Source organism: Cynocephalus volans, chromosome 6 (genome assembly GCF_027409185.1).
Source record: "Cynocephalus volans isolate mCynVol1 chromosome 6, mCynVol1.pri, whole genome shotgun sequence".
Classification (NCBI taxonomy): Eukaryota; Metazoa; Chordata; class Mammalia; order Dermoptera; family Cynocephalidae; genus Cynocephalus; species Cynocephalus volans.
Window position 1 is genome coordinate 25,523,193 of NC_084465.1, and position 14,836 is coordinate 25,538,028.

Consider the following 14,836-nt stretch of genomic DNA (forward strand, 5'->3'; position numbering starts at 1 on the left):
TTAACAGTCAAACTGCTAAATGAGAAAACTTTTTTTGGATGCAGACTTGGGGATATTTTCAATTTGGTCTGAGAGCAGTGAACGGGAGTGAAATGCAATTCCAGACCACTTAGTTCACAATCGCAATTATGAATCGAAAGACATGTCAGGTATTAGCATATTTTTTTCCTTTAAAAAAAACAACTTTCTGGGACTCCGCCGGTCACCCAGCTGGCGCAGGACCAGCGGGCGAGGGGGGCTGCGAAGCCGGCGGGCTGCCCAGAAGTTACGATCCGATCCGGGAGTTTTCGCTTTATGCACATTACCTGGCTCACCAGCAGAAGAAAGACCGCGAAGACAAGACAATTTCTTAGGCTGCTAAACATGACTTAGCCCGGTGGGCCGCGCGTTCCGAGGGGGTGTCCTGCCGGCCGGGGCGGGTCCCCGCCACCCCCGCGGCTCCGGTGCGTCAGGGGCGCGTCAAGCTGGGCGGGCTCCGCGCGGGCGGCGGCGGCGGCGGCGGCAGCGGCGGCGGCAGCGGCGGCGGCGGGCGGCGCGCACCCGGCCTCCTGCTTCTCGCTCCGAGGCTGCGGGACGGACGCTCCCGGGAACTCTCTCGCCCGCGGCCGGCCGCGCTCGGACAGCGCCCGCCGGCTGCCGAGCGCTCCCAGCATGTCGGCCGCCGTGGCGTGCCTGGACTACTTCGCCGCCGAGTGCCTGGTGTCCATGTCCGCGGGCGCCGTGGTTCACCGCCGCCCGCCGGACCCCGAGGGCGCGGGCGGAGCCGCAGGCTCGGAGGTGGGTGCGGCGCCGCCGGAGTCCGCTCTGCCGGGTCCGGGGCCACCGGGACCCGCGGCGGTCCCCCAGCTCCCCCAGGTCCCCGCCTCCAGCCCCGGCGCCGGCGGCGCCGCGCCCCACCTGCTGGCTGCAAGCGTCTTGGCTGACTTGAGCGGCGGCTGTGGGAAGGGCTCCGGGGAGAACTCGGGGGAAGCTCTGCGCGCCTCGTCCGGCTCCTCCGACCCGCCCTCGTGCTCCGGCCCGACCCAGGGCTCCGAGCCGGCTCCCCCCTGCGGCGCAGCCTCGGTCTCCGCACCCGTGAGCACCTTTGGTGCGCCGGCCGTCCCAAGCGAGCCTACCGCCCCGGGCGCGCCTGCAGGCTCTGGAGGGGTCTCTGGTGGGGCCCCAGGGGCCAGCCCCGCCCCCCCCAAGGGTCAGGTGCCCCGGCGGAGGTCTGTCACGCCTGCTGCCAAGCGCCACCAGTGCCCCTTCCCGGGCTGCAACAAAGCCTATTACAAGTCGTCGCACCTCAAGTCCCACCAGCGTACGCACACGGGTGAGCGCCCTTTCTCCTGCGACTGGCTCGACTGCGACAAGAAGTTTACGCGTTCTGACGAGCTGGCCCGCCACTACAGGACGCACACGGGCGAGAAACGCTTCTCCTGCCCCCTCTGCCCCAAGCAGTTCTCCCGGAGCGATCACCTGACCAAGCACGCCCGCCGCCACCCAACCTATCATCCCGACATGATCGAGTACCGGGGGCGTCGTCGCACTCCCCGCGTCAACCCGCAACCCACCAGTGTGGTGGAAAGCTCCAGCTCCGGCCCCAGCCAGGCGCCCAACCTCACCACCTGCCTGTAGGACAGTCATTGCTGTCAATCGTCCCTTCAAGGACGACTCCCCAGGCCGTTTTCCCTGCTTTCTCTCTGCCCATCCCTCTTTCCTAGAGTCATTAGAACAAGGCACAGACTGATTCCTCCGGTCCGAGGGTGGGTCCAGGCAGGCATGTTGGACTCTGGGGAGGAACTGGGGGGGCCAAAAAATAGCGGGAATTCTTGCACCACGTATATCATCCTAAAAGGGGGATTCCCTCAAGACAGCTCCCAGGAACTGGTGAGAAGGGGTGAACTCCGGTACTCTCCAGAGTACTGAAGATTCTACCATCCCTGGAACCAGGGGTTGGAAACTGGAATTCTCAGATGCCTGAGGAGCTCCCAGTCTCAAAGGACTCTGGTGTCTCACTCACCCACCAGGGCGGACCTTGGAGAGGGTGTCAGGGGTGGCAGTCTTGGAAATGTCCAGGACTGGGATGGTGAGAGGCCTTTGGAAACAGAAATGATTTCTATTTCTGTAAACAGCAATGTTTACTAATTTATTTTTAGTATCTTTTAGACAGGAATTCCAGGTTGATGGGAGGCCGATGTCCTTCACTTCCCCCAATTGCCCCAGCTACTTCTGCTAGGAGAGGCCATGCAAAGCGTCCACGTGGATGTATGGCTGGGAGGTGCTTCTTGGTGTCTGGGGAATGGTGTGAGTCTGTTTGCAAGTCCCCTTGCATGATTTGGAACCCTGCACTTGCGTCGTAGCCTTTCTCTCCACTTGGATTCCTGCTTGGGGATGGGAACATCCTGGCTCACTCTTAGGATGCGGCTGGTTAAACAATTTGGAAACAACCACAAAAGCCCTAGAAAGAAAAGGGTAGTCCAGACTAGCTCCCCCTTCACCCAGAGGTCAAACCCAATAGACTTTGGGGTGGGACAGGTCCAAAATAAGACTTTTCAAAACCATTGATAACATTCAGGGAGAGGGGAATGTAGTCCCAGCTGCCCCATCCCAAATAACCTCAGGGGTGGTAGTATCTGTTCATTTCTTAGTGGCTAATTAGGGGCTTATTTCTCTCAAGTTCTGTGCATTGTTGTTTCTGCAACAGGTGAGTTGGTGGGTGGGGGAGGGAAAAAGCAAGAGACTTTTTTCCCAAAAAGCTAGCCGCCTTGGATTTGGGGAAGGAGCAGCGAGGTGATAGCTATTATCAAATAGGAGGACACTTCTCCTCAGATTGTGGAGTCCCTCCAAGTTACATCCTCACTGCCCCTCTCGCCCCATAAATTAATCAGGCATCAACAGTATTTATTTTTTCTATATGTGTCTCTGCTGCTGTGGATGAAGTAATTGATCACTCTGCTTATGTATGTGTGAATGTGTATACATGTGACCCTTTCTTTAGAGATGAGACTGAAAGGCATTTCCTGCCCTGGTGAGGTCCCCTCTGGCCCCCTCCTGAATGTCTTGTAATAGTCCATCAATGAAACTCGTGAAGGATGCTATAATCTTATAAAACCATAACAGGCAACTGGTTAAACAAACTGTGTTCCTTTATTTTGCAGATGACGATATTGAAGCCTAGATTAACTCAAAGTCATACACTGAGTTGCTGGCAAGAGCCATGATTAGAACTTCGGTGGCTTTCTAAGTGACTCTTTCCCTCATACTTGGTGACCCCATTCCCCCATCCCCACCGCCCTTAGTCAAAGGACACCATTCTACCTTCCTGCCACCAGGAACCCCTCCCGCCTTATTCGCTATCTCTTCTATGTACCTTCAAATATTGAGTACCCGCTGACTCCTTTGCCTGTTGTGTTTAACACAAAAGACCTTTTCTTAACATGTTGATTTCATTTCCTCCCTTAGCACCATGTGGACTTAAAGTGAGAATGACTCTTTGGCATCCTGGTTGAGACTTTATCTTTGGACCTGCTAGATTAATTTTTAGTGCCAATTCTCTTCTTTTTCTGGTCCTGGCCATTCCAGTATCCTCAAGAGAGTAAGTGGTACAGACATGGCATTGGGACTCAGTTATACTAAGTGTTCCTACACCAAGCAAGGGAGGGGTCTTTAGGAAGGACCCAAAGGGTATGGCCTGTGACCCTGAAGAGATTCAGTGTTTCCTGATGAGGGATAAACAGGGAAGGTGGGGCTATCCTTGAGTTACACATGGAAAGAGGAGCCGCCCGATTGTGGAGGTGATTTTTGGTAGTGGGAAGAGTCCTCCCTTTGGCGTTTCCTCAACTGGGGCTGGATAGGCAGGGCACTATGGGTCCAACTGAAGGCTATGATTTCTCCTTTGTCCTTTTCAGTAGAAGATTTGCCATTGAGTAAGTGGACCAAAGGTGCTAACAGGAAAGGAACTCCCACAAACCATTCTGGAATTGGGCTCAAGAATGCTTGGCTTTTCTGGTCATCCATTGATAAATAACTTTTTGATTCTCAAGCTCCCAAATAGTGTCATTTGAGTTCTTCTACCTTGGGGAATTTTGTCTGGGGATGGCCTCTGGCAACCTAAATGTGACTTGTCTTTCATGAACAGAACTGACTCCTCTCAGGTCTTGGGGTGGTGGGGAGGGAGACACCCAGGACACCAGAGTAGTCAGATAATGGAGGCAAGATTTTTATGCTTGTCTTTCTTAGTCTGGGTATTGTTACTATTTTCACGCCAGCAGCCAGACAGTTCTTGAGTAGTTATTAGTGAAATGCTGTAAATGGGGCTTCCTAATTTTATTGGTGTCTCTTTTGCTTCTTTTTGTTAAGCAGCTGGATCTCAGCAAGTGAATATGTCTGCGGGTTGGTTGGGGTCACCCTGAAGCTCTGGGTCCTAGTCCCATCCCTGCCATCCTGAGTTCTGATGTAGGAATGACCTAGTAATGGAATCTACTAATAGAATTCTTCCTGAAATTGCTAGGAATGAATGCTAGGTCAGAACTTGGGTGTGAGTTGGATCCCCTGCTTCTACTGGCAGGATGTGAAGACAGGGTTTGCCCCCACCCACAGGGCCAAGAATCTGTCATTTTGTCATTTGTTCCTATTTCCCTGTTCTCCCAGCAGGGAACCATATTAGAATATCACTCTTGGCCCCTATCTCTAACTCTTACTTCTCCCCAAAGGAAAAATGATTGTGTTCTCTAATGGAGGTAAAGGAAAGAGGGTCATTGTATACAAGAACTCTAAGTTCTCTTATCTCTTTTGCACCTCCCTGCCTGCAATGTACATGCACTCTGCTCAGATCCTGCTTTCAAATGGTAAGCACAGCAGCTGAAGCCCAGCCCTGCCCTCCAGAGGCAGGTCTGAAGAGCATCTCCCTCTGTTCCTATTTTTGGGGCAGCCGTGCCCCTTGCTGCTGTCCAGGTAAGTGTTTCCATTGCATATATTTCTTTGGGTGGATCATCCCAAGACCAGGAATTGGGAGGGTGGAGAGGCAGTGTATTAGAAAGCCCAATTTGAACATGATACAGATTCATCAGCAAAGTACTGATATTTTGATCCTCATTAGTCTGATTCCTAAATCTATTACTCACTTTGTTGAGAACTTGGAGGGGAAAGTGATATGATTAATTTTCTCCCTCGTGCTCCAACACAATCAAATATGCATTGGTTATTAAATCGTGGGGAATAGGCACTCAGACTGGTATTAAGGAACCAAAATAAGATGTGTGGAGATGAGATGTCTGGTGTGCCAAGGCACAGGGCTTTAATGCTTTAGTGGTCTTGGGCCATTTAGTTCTTTGGACTTTTCAAGTCTTAGTAGCTTAAAGTAGCTAGTGTCCACATGCAAGCCACTGGTTTTTTAGAAGCGCTGGATATAAGCTTTCATGAAAGTGAGCTGTACAAGCCACTGTGGCTGATCTGGATTCACATGGATATAGCTGAGACAGGTTTGCTGCAGAAAGAGAAGGCACTATTGAATGGATCAATTTGTGCTGCCTTTATTGTCAGCCAGAATTTCAGGTGAGGACTTTAAGGTGCAATGACTAAGTTCCACATATACTTAAGAACACACGTTTGGGAGATTCTAGCCATTAAATTGTTCTAATGATTATTGGGTGGCATTAGATCAGTTTTACCCAATTTGATTCCTCTTTATCTTAATTTGAATTGCACCCTTTAATAGGGCCAGGGAGAGACCAATGGGAGGGCCCAAGTTCTTTAATTTATATGGGGTATCCAGAGCCACCTTCTGTTTATATCCCAAGTTGGTGCCAGATGTGTTCACTACATAAGCCCTGAATATCAAGTGGAATTTCAAGGACTTGAGCTGAAATTCCCTATGTGTTCAACAACAGAGGAATAGTGAATTTTATCATAAATATATAAAGAAGAATGGAATTGTTTGTTATATAGGGGTTTGAGGAAGACAGAAGCAATGCTATTATAATCCCAAAGGCAAGAAGAGTATTAAGAAGGGTTGTGCCTGGATTCTTTTCTCCCTAAGTATCAGGTCTATTCAAGAAATCAAGTAGGAGCTGTATGTATATCAGATATATATTTAAATCTTAAAATCAAAAATAGAAGCACTAGAAGGGCGAAAATGAGTAAAGGAAGATAGGTTGGACAATGAATGAATAAAGGAAGACAGCTATAGGAAGAGAAGGATTTTTTTTTTTAGAAGAGCTGTTGTGTTCTTAGAGAACAATGTTGATGATATGAAAGGAAAAATAAGAAAGACCAGGAGCCACTAAATCTTAAAGATGACACTATAAAAGAAGGTAGCTTTTTAGTCATTACTAGGTTAGAGGAGGTGATTGGAATCCTAACAGAAGAATGGAAGCAAGCTTTCAGAGAGAAAACAGGAAGGCCCACCTCTGCCAGAGATCTTGGGTCCAAGAAAATATTGAGAGGTATCTGCCTTAATTTGCAGAAAAAAGCAAAGGGAAATCATCTCTATCACTGAAATAGGTAATAGTAGATGGTTTCAAAAATTGTAGACAGTACTTTCAACATTTTTACCTTAGTTTCAGTGATATTGCCATTGTCAATGGGAATGCAGATATGGTTTGGAGAATGTATAGAATTAGGTCTCTAGTGCTGGCCAGTTTGTTCAGTTGGTTAGAGTGCAGTGTTGATAACACAAAGGTCAAGGGTTTGGATCCCCCTACCGGCCAGCTGCCAAAAAAGGAAAAAGGATATTAGAATTAGGTCTCTAAGGGAAAGTGTAGGAAGACAAGACACATGAAATATATCAAAGTAATTGATCAAATTAATAGAAATTAGGAAGAAAAAAGATTTCAAAATATGTATTTGCTGGGCTGGCCCATGGCTCACTTGGGAGTGTGGTGCTGATAACACCAAGGGCACGGGTTCGGATCACTATATAGGGATGGCCGGTTAGGTTACTTGGGGGAGCGTGGTGCTGACAATACCAAGTCAAGGGTTAAGATCCCCTTACCGGTCATCTTTTAAAAATATATATATATGTATTTGCTAAAACTCAATACCAATTTGTGATTTAATTAAAAAATACCTTATTAAAATAGTAACAAAAGATAATTTCTTAAATTGATGAAGGGTATCTACCGAAAGCCTACTGTAAACATCAAACTTGAATGTTGATGAATATTGCAAGTATTCCTATTGGCCATATGGCTAGATAGAAAGTCTCAGCAAATGACAGGCAGGTAATCATATCAAAATACAACAGAAATATCACTAAAAATCCGTACATTGGGAAATGTAAATGCAAACCTCTACATAACTCTGTTAAAAGGGGAAATTACAAAAATTTAGAACTGAATGAAAACAAAAGTACTGTATAGAAAGCAAACAGCAGTAGGGGAGAAAGTGTAGTTTATAGTTGTAAATTTTTTATTTGAAAAAAGGAAGATTGAAAGTGAATGAACTAAGCTTTCAACTCTAGAAGAAAAGGAAAACAAACAACCCAAAGAAAGTAGACAGAGACATTACCAGAGACCATGCATTTTTTAATTGGGACGATATTGCCCTGAAGGAAGCAAAAATTGGTTCTTTGGGTATTTTAAAAAATAACAAAACCATAGATATTATAATGGTTGTGGCCTCCAAAAGAGCATACTACATAAATATATATACACTATATGCATGGTTTAAGGTTTTATAGGGATGGGGGGAGGCAGGGAGTGATTAGAAAAAAAATCTAAAAATAATCTTAGAGGGATGATAATAAAAAAAGGATAAAAAATATTGTCATAGATGAAACAGTAGAAAAATGAGTGAGGTTGAGCAAAATTCTTTAGAAAGTCTAATAAAAATAGGTTTCTTTGGCAAATATAAATTTAAACAAAAGAAAAGTCACAAATAAAAGTTATCAGAGAGTGAAAAAGACAAAATCATTAACAACACATGAGCAGATTTTTTAAATTAGATATGAAAAGAGTTGAAAAATATATGGATAATTTTATATGAAAAATACAAAATTTCAAAATGGTCTAAAAAGATGTAGAAAATCATAAATTGAAATGGTAGCCAAATATCAATCCCCACAAAAGGCCCTAGGTCTAGTCAGTTGTATAGTCAAGTTCTCTAAACCTTCAAGAAGTAGATAACTTTCATCTTTTATAAATTGTTCTGAAGTATAGAAAAAGAGAAAAAATTAACTAATTTATTTTATGTGGCTAAGCTAATCCTGATAACAAAACAAGTAGAAGACAAGAAGAAAATACAACAATTTTATCTATAAAGATGGATGCAAAATCCTAAGCAAAATATTAGAAATTCTAATTCAGCAGTGAATGAAAAGAATAATGCACCATGATCATGTGAAATTTATCTCAGGAATGTAAGATTAACTCAATAGTAGATCTATCAATGTAATTCATTACATTAATTGAATAAAGAAGAAAAACAATTACTTTCTTATGTGTCAGCAATCATCAATCAGAGAATGTAATAGACTAAGTAACTCCATATATACTAGCAACAAATAACATAAAAAACCTTTATGGAGAAGATTATAAAATTTTTACTGAATGACATTAAAGAAAATATGACTAAGTTTATAAAAATAATGTGTCTGTGGATGGTAAAATTCAATACTGTATAGATCTCAGTCCTTTCCTCAAATTAGTCTATATAGTTAATGCAATTCAAATCAAACCTCAAAATGAGTTTTCATGGAGCTTTTTCCAGTAAATATTACAGAAGAACATGAGACAAAAATTGAGAAAATTGCTTTACCAGATATCAAAATATTACAAAGCTACAATAATTAAAACAGTATGGTATAGTACAGGAATAGACAAATGGATAAATGAAATTGAATAAAGAGTACAGAACTAGACCTATGAGTATAGAATCTGGTGGACTAGAGATGTCACTTCATGTAAGTAGGGAAAAGATAGACTAATTGATAAATGCTGTTCAGACAATCAACTGTTCATGAGGAAAGAAAAACAAACCAAACCAAAACACAACACATTACTTTCTACCTCAAACCTTTCATAAAAATAGATTTATTTATTTATTACCATCTAGATGGTAAAAGACCTATACATTTTTAAGATATAAAAAAATTAGTCAAAAGTACTGATCAATCTTTCTACTATCATTGGATACGGAAGGTCATCTTGTTTAAGACACAAAAATTTTTAAAATAAAAATTTAAAGAAGGGAAAGATAGATTTGATGGCATCAAAATTAAAAAATATATATTTTACATCTAAAAACCTAAACAAAATTATATATCAAGCTACACTCTAAGAAAAAAAAAATTACAGGCATAGGATTAATATCCAGAATATGTAAAGAACCAAAAAATCAAGAGATAAGGACCCAAAAAAGTGGTCAAAGGATAGTAATAGGCAATTAAAAGAAAGGGCCAGAATTGAGAGTGATGGTAAGAGGCTATTTAGCCTTCTATATGAGATGGTAGTTCAAAAAGTTCATGGAAAAATAGAATTAAAAGATAATATGAATCTTTCCATGAGCTTTTTGAAGTACCCTCATGTATTGCTTTTGCTCTTTTAAAAGGAGAATATTTTCATGAATTGCTTGCATAAGTTAAAAAGAATAACATTTTATTTATTTATTTACTTACCTACTTATTTATTTACTTACCTACTTATTTATTTACCTACTTGTTTATTTATTTACCTATTTATTTATTTATTCATTCATTCATTCATTCATTCATTCATTCATTTATTTTGGCAGCTGTCCTGTACTGGGATGTGAACCCTTGACCTAGGTGTTCTCAGCATTTAAAATAGTTTAAAGGAGGGAAACAAAAAACTGTTGGTTAAAAAACAAAAGCAGATGGTAGGGTAGGCAGTGATATACCAGTAAATTTAATAAAAGCAAGCAGGTGTGCCAAGATTAATATCAGAGTCAAAATACAATTCAAAGTGCAAAACGTTAGTGGTGCAAAGACAGATTATTTTATATGGAGAAAAATTATGGTATACTAAGAATGCAAAACAATCAGGAACCTTTTTGCCTGTATATGAGGGGTTTCAGCTTGGGAGCTCTAGTGCCTATTCTAAGACTTGGGCAGAGGGGTTTCCTTCTTTCCCCATCCCTCTCTGGGAATTCAAAGACCCATTCACATTTCCTGAATCTCATTCTAAGGGCAGAGGTAGAGGGGGTGCCAACATAGGTTAAATCACACAGGAACTGAGCCCAGTCTGAATTCCCTCAGGAAAATCTGCTCCCTGCCCCCTTCCTTCTCCTCCAGAATATTCTTTGCCCTTTTTAATTTTCCACAATGGCTCTGGATGATCCAGAGCGTGACCTAGAATGCTAGTTCCCCTTTCAAAGTATTCTGATTTAGTAAAGGGAAAGAAGAGCAAACAGTCAAAACATACAAACCTACAAACATTTACAATTCAATTTGAAAGAAAAAAAATGGCAGCATTCTTTATTATCTACAGCTACTTGCATCTTATTAACAAGCTCCTATTCCTATTAATGACAGGGGAAAAATTTAAATTTGTCAATTAAGGTCATTTAGTTACATTTCAGTTGGTCTTTTTCAGTTTAAAATGTTCATTTAAAAATATTTCCATTCAATTTAATTCACTGTTTGGGGGATAAATCTTTGGTCAGTTTAAGTTTCAAATTCTCTCTCAGAGCTACCTCCTCTCAAGGGTCTTCCCTCCTTCCCACCGTGGTTTCTCAATGCTGGGGGGCTTACGTATGCTCACACCACAGACAGGGAAGCGGTCTCGGGGCTCTGTGCTGTGCTGTGTGCTGAGCTTCTCACTTCTTTTCCATGTTGCATAGCTGTTCTGGTGGTGTCTGGGCATATTGTGCTTGTCCCCAATGAACTACAACAGGTTCTGTCTGATTTTTTTGGTTCCTTTCTGGCACTCGCTGCTGGAGTCTGTGGTCCTGCTATTCCTCTTATTGTGAGGTCTCTGCTGGATGTGACTTTCTCAGCCCCAGTGCAGACCTCTTCTGGACCTTGAGCTCTCTCAGCACTTCTGCACCCTCTCACCAAGGCATAAAGAATATTTGGTTCTCCTCCATACCACACAAGGCCACAGGGAACTGGGGTGCAAGCACAGGTCCCTCTGCCTAGATAAATATCAGCCACTTAAGAATTGCCTCTTAAATGGCACCGTGGTGCCCCAGTACCTAGCTGAACATGAGTGAAAGTGAAAGACCAGCCCAGAAGTTCCAGATTCTACCTCAACTTATCCAGGGTTCCTGATGTCATGTCCATCTTCTCCATTTTGGCCAAGGCACAACGAATGAAGGGGCTGTTGGGTTCCTTCTCGGGGATCTAAGCAGCAGGTAAGTCCAGTCTCAACCCCCCTGGCCATCACCCTCCCTTTGGCTCTTCCAACTGGAAGAGCACTTTACTTCTTCCCTTGATAGGTGGCAACTTTCCACCATCACACCCCAAGTTTGCCTGCATACTGATTATAATAAAACTTCATATCGAGGCTACATGCTTCACTCTTAATATTTAAGAGATTATGGGATTTGGGAGCTGCCTTTACTTTCCCAACAAAGCTTTCAAGACTGTTATTTAGTTACAGGCTTCAAAAGCTGAACTAGAGTCATCGTTTACCTTTGCATTCCTGCTGTGACAACCTGATGCTTTCTGAGGCAAAGGAATGCCTCTGGTTGAAAAGAGAATGGTCACATGGAAAAAAAATAAGGAAAAAATCGAATTAATATTTTTCAAAACATATTATCTCCCTCATGCCAAATTTTAGTCTGTTGAAAGACTAACTTTTTAGTTTGGAAGGTAGAACCAAGAGCAGGGTTTTTAATTTTACTTTTTCCCCTCTAATTAATGGTCCTTATAAGAGAAGACACTTATCAAATATAAATAAAACAAAAGGAAGCTTCAGTCTGTAGACCCCTTGAATTAGGAAAAGATCCAGGGAGAGGAAGAGTTATAGTTATTACTTCTCCAAGCAGGGTATGGCAGAGAGGGTATCAGCAGCATGCTGTCACCCTGCTAGTTTCCAAGAAGTTCTAGGTCTACTCATCCAGCCAAGGGACAGACAGGAACTTGGTCAGTGAGTTCCAGCAGGGGTCAGCAATGGATTGAACTGGAGTGCATCTAGCAGCCCAGAGGTGGTGCTAGAGGCTTTTCTTCTGGGGCTTTGTGTAGTCATGGCTTTTATCTTTAAAAAAAAAAAAAAAAAAAAGCTTTCATGGGCCGGGACATACAATGCAACAAAGATTAATGAGCATTTATAATGTGTCAGGCACTGTTATAGGTGCTTGGGATACATAAGTGAATAAAACAAAGATCTCTGCCCTTATGGTTTTATATTCCAGCAGAAGGGATATAGAAAATAAACAATACATAGATGATATAGTATGTTAGGTAGTAGAAGACATGGAATTAATGAAAAGTAGAGAGGTTGAATCAAGAGTTCTGGGTGGGAGTAGGGGTTAGGGTGATCTGGATAGGCCTCGTTGTGCAGATAAGAGATGAATGAAGACTTGAAGGAGGTGAGGATGTTAGCCAGCTGATTACTGGAGGAAAAGTGTTCCAGGAAGAAGGTGCAGCTAATAAAACATCCCTAAGGGATGGGGTCAAGAAACAGTAAGGAGACCAGCATGGCTGGAGCAGAGTTATGGTCAGAAGGAAGTGGGGATGCCAGGCCATATGGACTGTATAGCATTGTAATGACTTTGGCTTTTTCTCTGGGTAAAATGGAGAGCCACTGAGATTTTTGAGCAGAAGCATGATATGATCTGCCTTACGTTTCACAGGATCACTCTGACTGCTGTGTTTGAGGGGTTTAAACAGGGAGATCTGTTAGGAAGCAGTATCATTAATCTAGGTAAGAAATGATGGTGGCTTGGACCAGCGTGATGGTAGAGATGGTGGTGAGAAGTGGTCAGATTCTGATATATTTTAAAGAAAACGCCAATATTCCTAAAGGACTGACCATGGCAAGTGAGAGGAAAAGAGTCAGGAGTACTCAAGGTCTTTGGCTTGAGCAGCTGGGAGGATGGAGTTGCCACCAACTGAGATAAGGAAGGCCAGAAGAGGAAGGGATAAGAATGAAGAGATAAGGAAGGTAGATTTGTAGGGGAAGAAAAAAGTGTTCCCTTTTGGACACATTGAGTTCGAGATGTATATTAGACCCCAATGGAAAGTTTGAATCGGCAGTGAAATAAATAAGTCTGGAACTTGGGAAGGAAGTCTACCTAGAGAGAAAAATTGTTGAGTTAACAACATATAGGTGTTATCTAAAGCTGTAACTTTGAATCAGATCAATAAGAGAGTGAATGTAGAGGGTGAAGGGAAGAAAGGCTAAGACTGATCCCTGGGGCACCCCATCATGAAGAACTGAGGGAGATGAGGAGGAACCAGCAAAAGGGACTAGAAAGGCATGACCAGTGAGGTGGGAAGAAAGGTAAGAGCACAGTGTTTGAGAAGCCTGGTAACAAAAGTGCATCCTAAAAATGTAGTGGTCCATTTTGTCAGATGCTCATGCTAAGTCAAGTAGGATTGAGTCTGGGGGGCTGACCATTGGCTCTGGCCACTGAGCAGTCATTGGCGACCTTGATAAGATAAATTGTGATGGAGTGATGGGGCAAACCCTATACTGCAGTGGATTTAAGAAAGTACAGAAGGGAGTCTTTGGGGAGACCATGGTGTTACTCAGTTATAGCACTGTCATCTGCCTGATCTGCTTGGAAAAGCCCAAATATTGCCACCCAACCTGCCACATGCCCTACCACTCGGTGACCTGCTTCTGGAAGCACAAAGGACAGTCTTAGAGTTGGACCTGGATTCACATTCTGCCTCTGCCACTTACTAGCTATGAACCTTGGACGGGTGTTTTTATTATAGGTAAACTTACTCCTTTTGTCTAGCAATGTAATTCTAAAACTCGTTCTGTTGAGAAAAAAATAAGATCAACTGTTCCTGCAGAATCTATAAAGCCTGTGGAAAGCAAAGATGACGACGACTCAATAGCTGATTGTCTGAATAGTAATGAGGAAGAGGACAGAGTTTCTTTGCAGAGTTTAAAGAATTTAGGGGAATCTGCAATGTTCAGAAGTTTATTGCTCAATCCACACCTCAGACAGTTGACTGTCAGCCTTGATCAGGGTGACAACAAAGCAAAGCTCATGAGAGCCTACGTGCAAGAGCCCTTGTTTGCAGAGTTTGTGGACTGCTCTTTAAGAAATGTGGAGCCATCCCAGAATTCGGATTCTTAACATGAATTATTGCTCTGCTTGACTCCCAGAACTTGCTGCTGCTTCTCCAGGAGACCAGCTAGTGTGGGACCCTAAGCAAGGGAGGTGATTTTGGGATGCAGACTGTCTGACATACGTTATGTAGGTCTTCACCTGAGTCAACATAGGTTCATGTTTCAAGCAGATGGGGGTACTCAAGGTGGCAAATCCTTAATGGAGGGAAAACTTAACATTCAAATAGTTTTTAAATGTTTTATTTTTGTTACAGTTAAGGTAGTCATCATAAATGATACCATTTGCCAAGTTTATACCCATTTGAGTTAAAAACTTGATCAGTGCTAATAAAATCAAGATGTGAGGGTCCTACAGCTAAAAAACAAAACAAAACAAAAAGGACAGAAGGAAAACTGTAGACCATGACCTCATGGCACTATTCTGAGACATTTTCTGCAAATGGGAGCAAAGAAATGGAGTGGAAGTTGACAGGGTAAAACAGGTCGAGAGAAGTGATTGCTTTTTTTCCTTTTTTTTAAAGACAGGAAAGAAACCAGACTGTTTATTTGCTAATGAAAATGACCCAAGAGGGAGTAAAAGGTTGTTCATGCAAAACAGAGAGGGAGGGGAGACTTGCAGGAAAGATATTCTAGAGGAGGCAAAGGCA

General features: G+C 43.1%; 2 protein-coding genes across 2 annotated transcripts; both read left to right on the top strand.

Annotated features, from left to right (window-relative positions):
- The first annotated feature begins 651 nt into the window (after nucleotides 1-651).
- On the top strand, nucleotides 652-1,617 carry KLF14 (KLF transcription factor 14). Its single transcript, XM_063098523.1, has one exon. The coding sequence runs from the start codon at nucleotides 652-654 to the stop codon at nucleotides 1,615-1,617; it is 966 nt and encodes a 321-aa protein (XP_062954593.1).
- A 12,006-nt stretch (nucleotides 1,618-13,623) lies between these two features.
- On the top strand, nucleotides 13,624-14,196 carry LOC134381270 (zinc finger HIT domain-containing protein 3-like). The gene is made up of 2 exons (XM_063101359.1): nucleotides 13,624-13,741; nucleotides 13,847-14,196. The coding sequence occupies exons 1-2, from the start codon at nucleotides 13,624-13,626 to the stop codon at nucleotides 14,194-14,196; spliced, it is 468 nt and encodes a 155-aa protein (XP_062957429.1).
- Nucleotides 14,197-14,836: the final 640 nt, after the last annotated feature.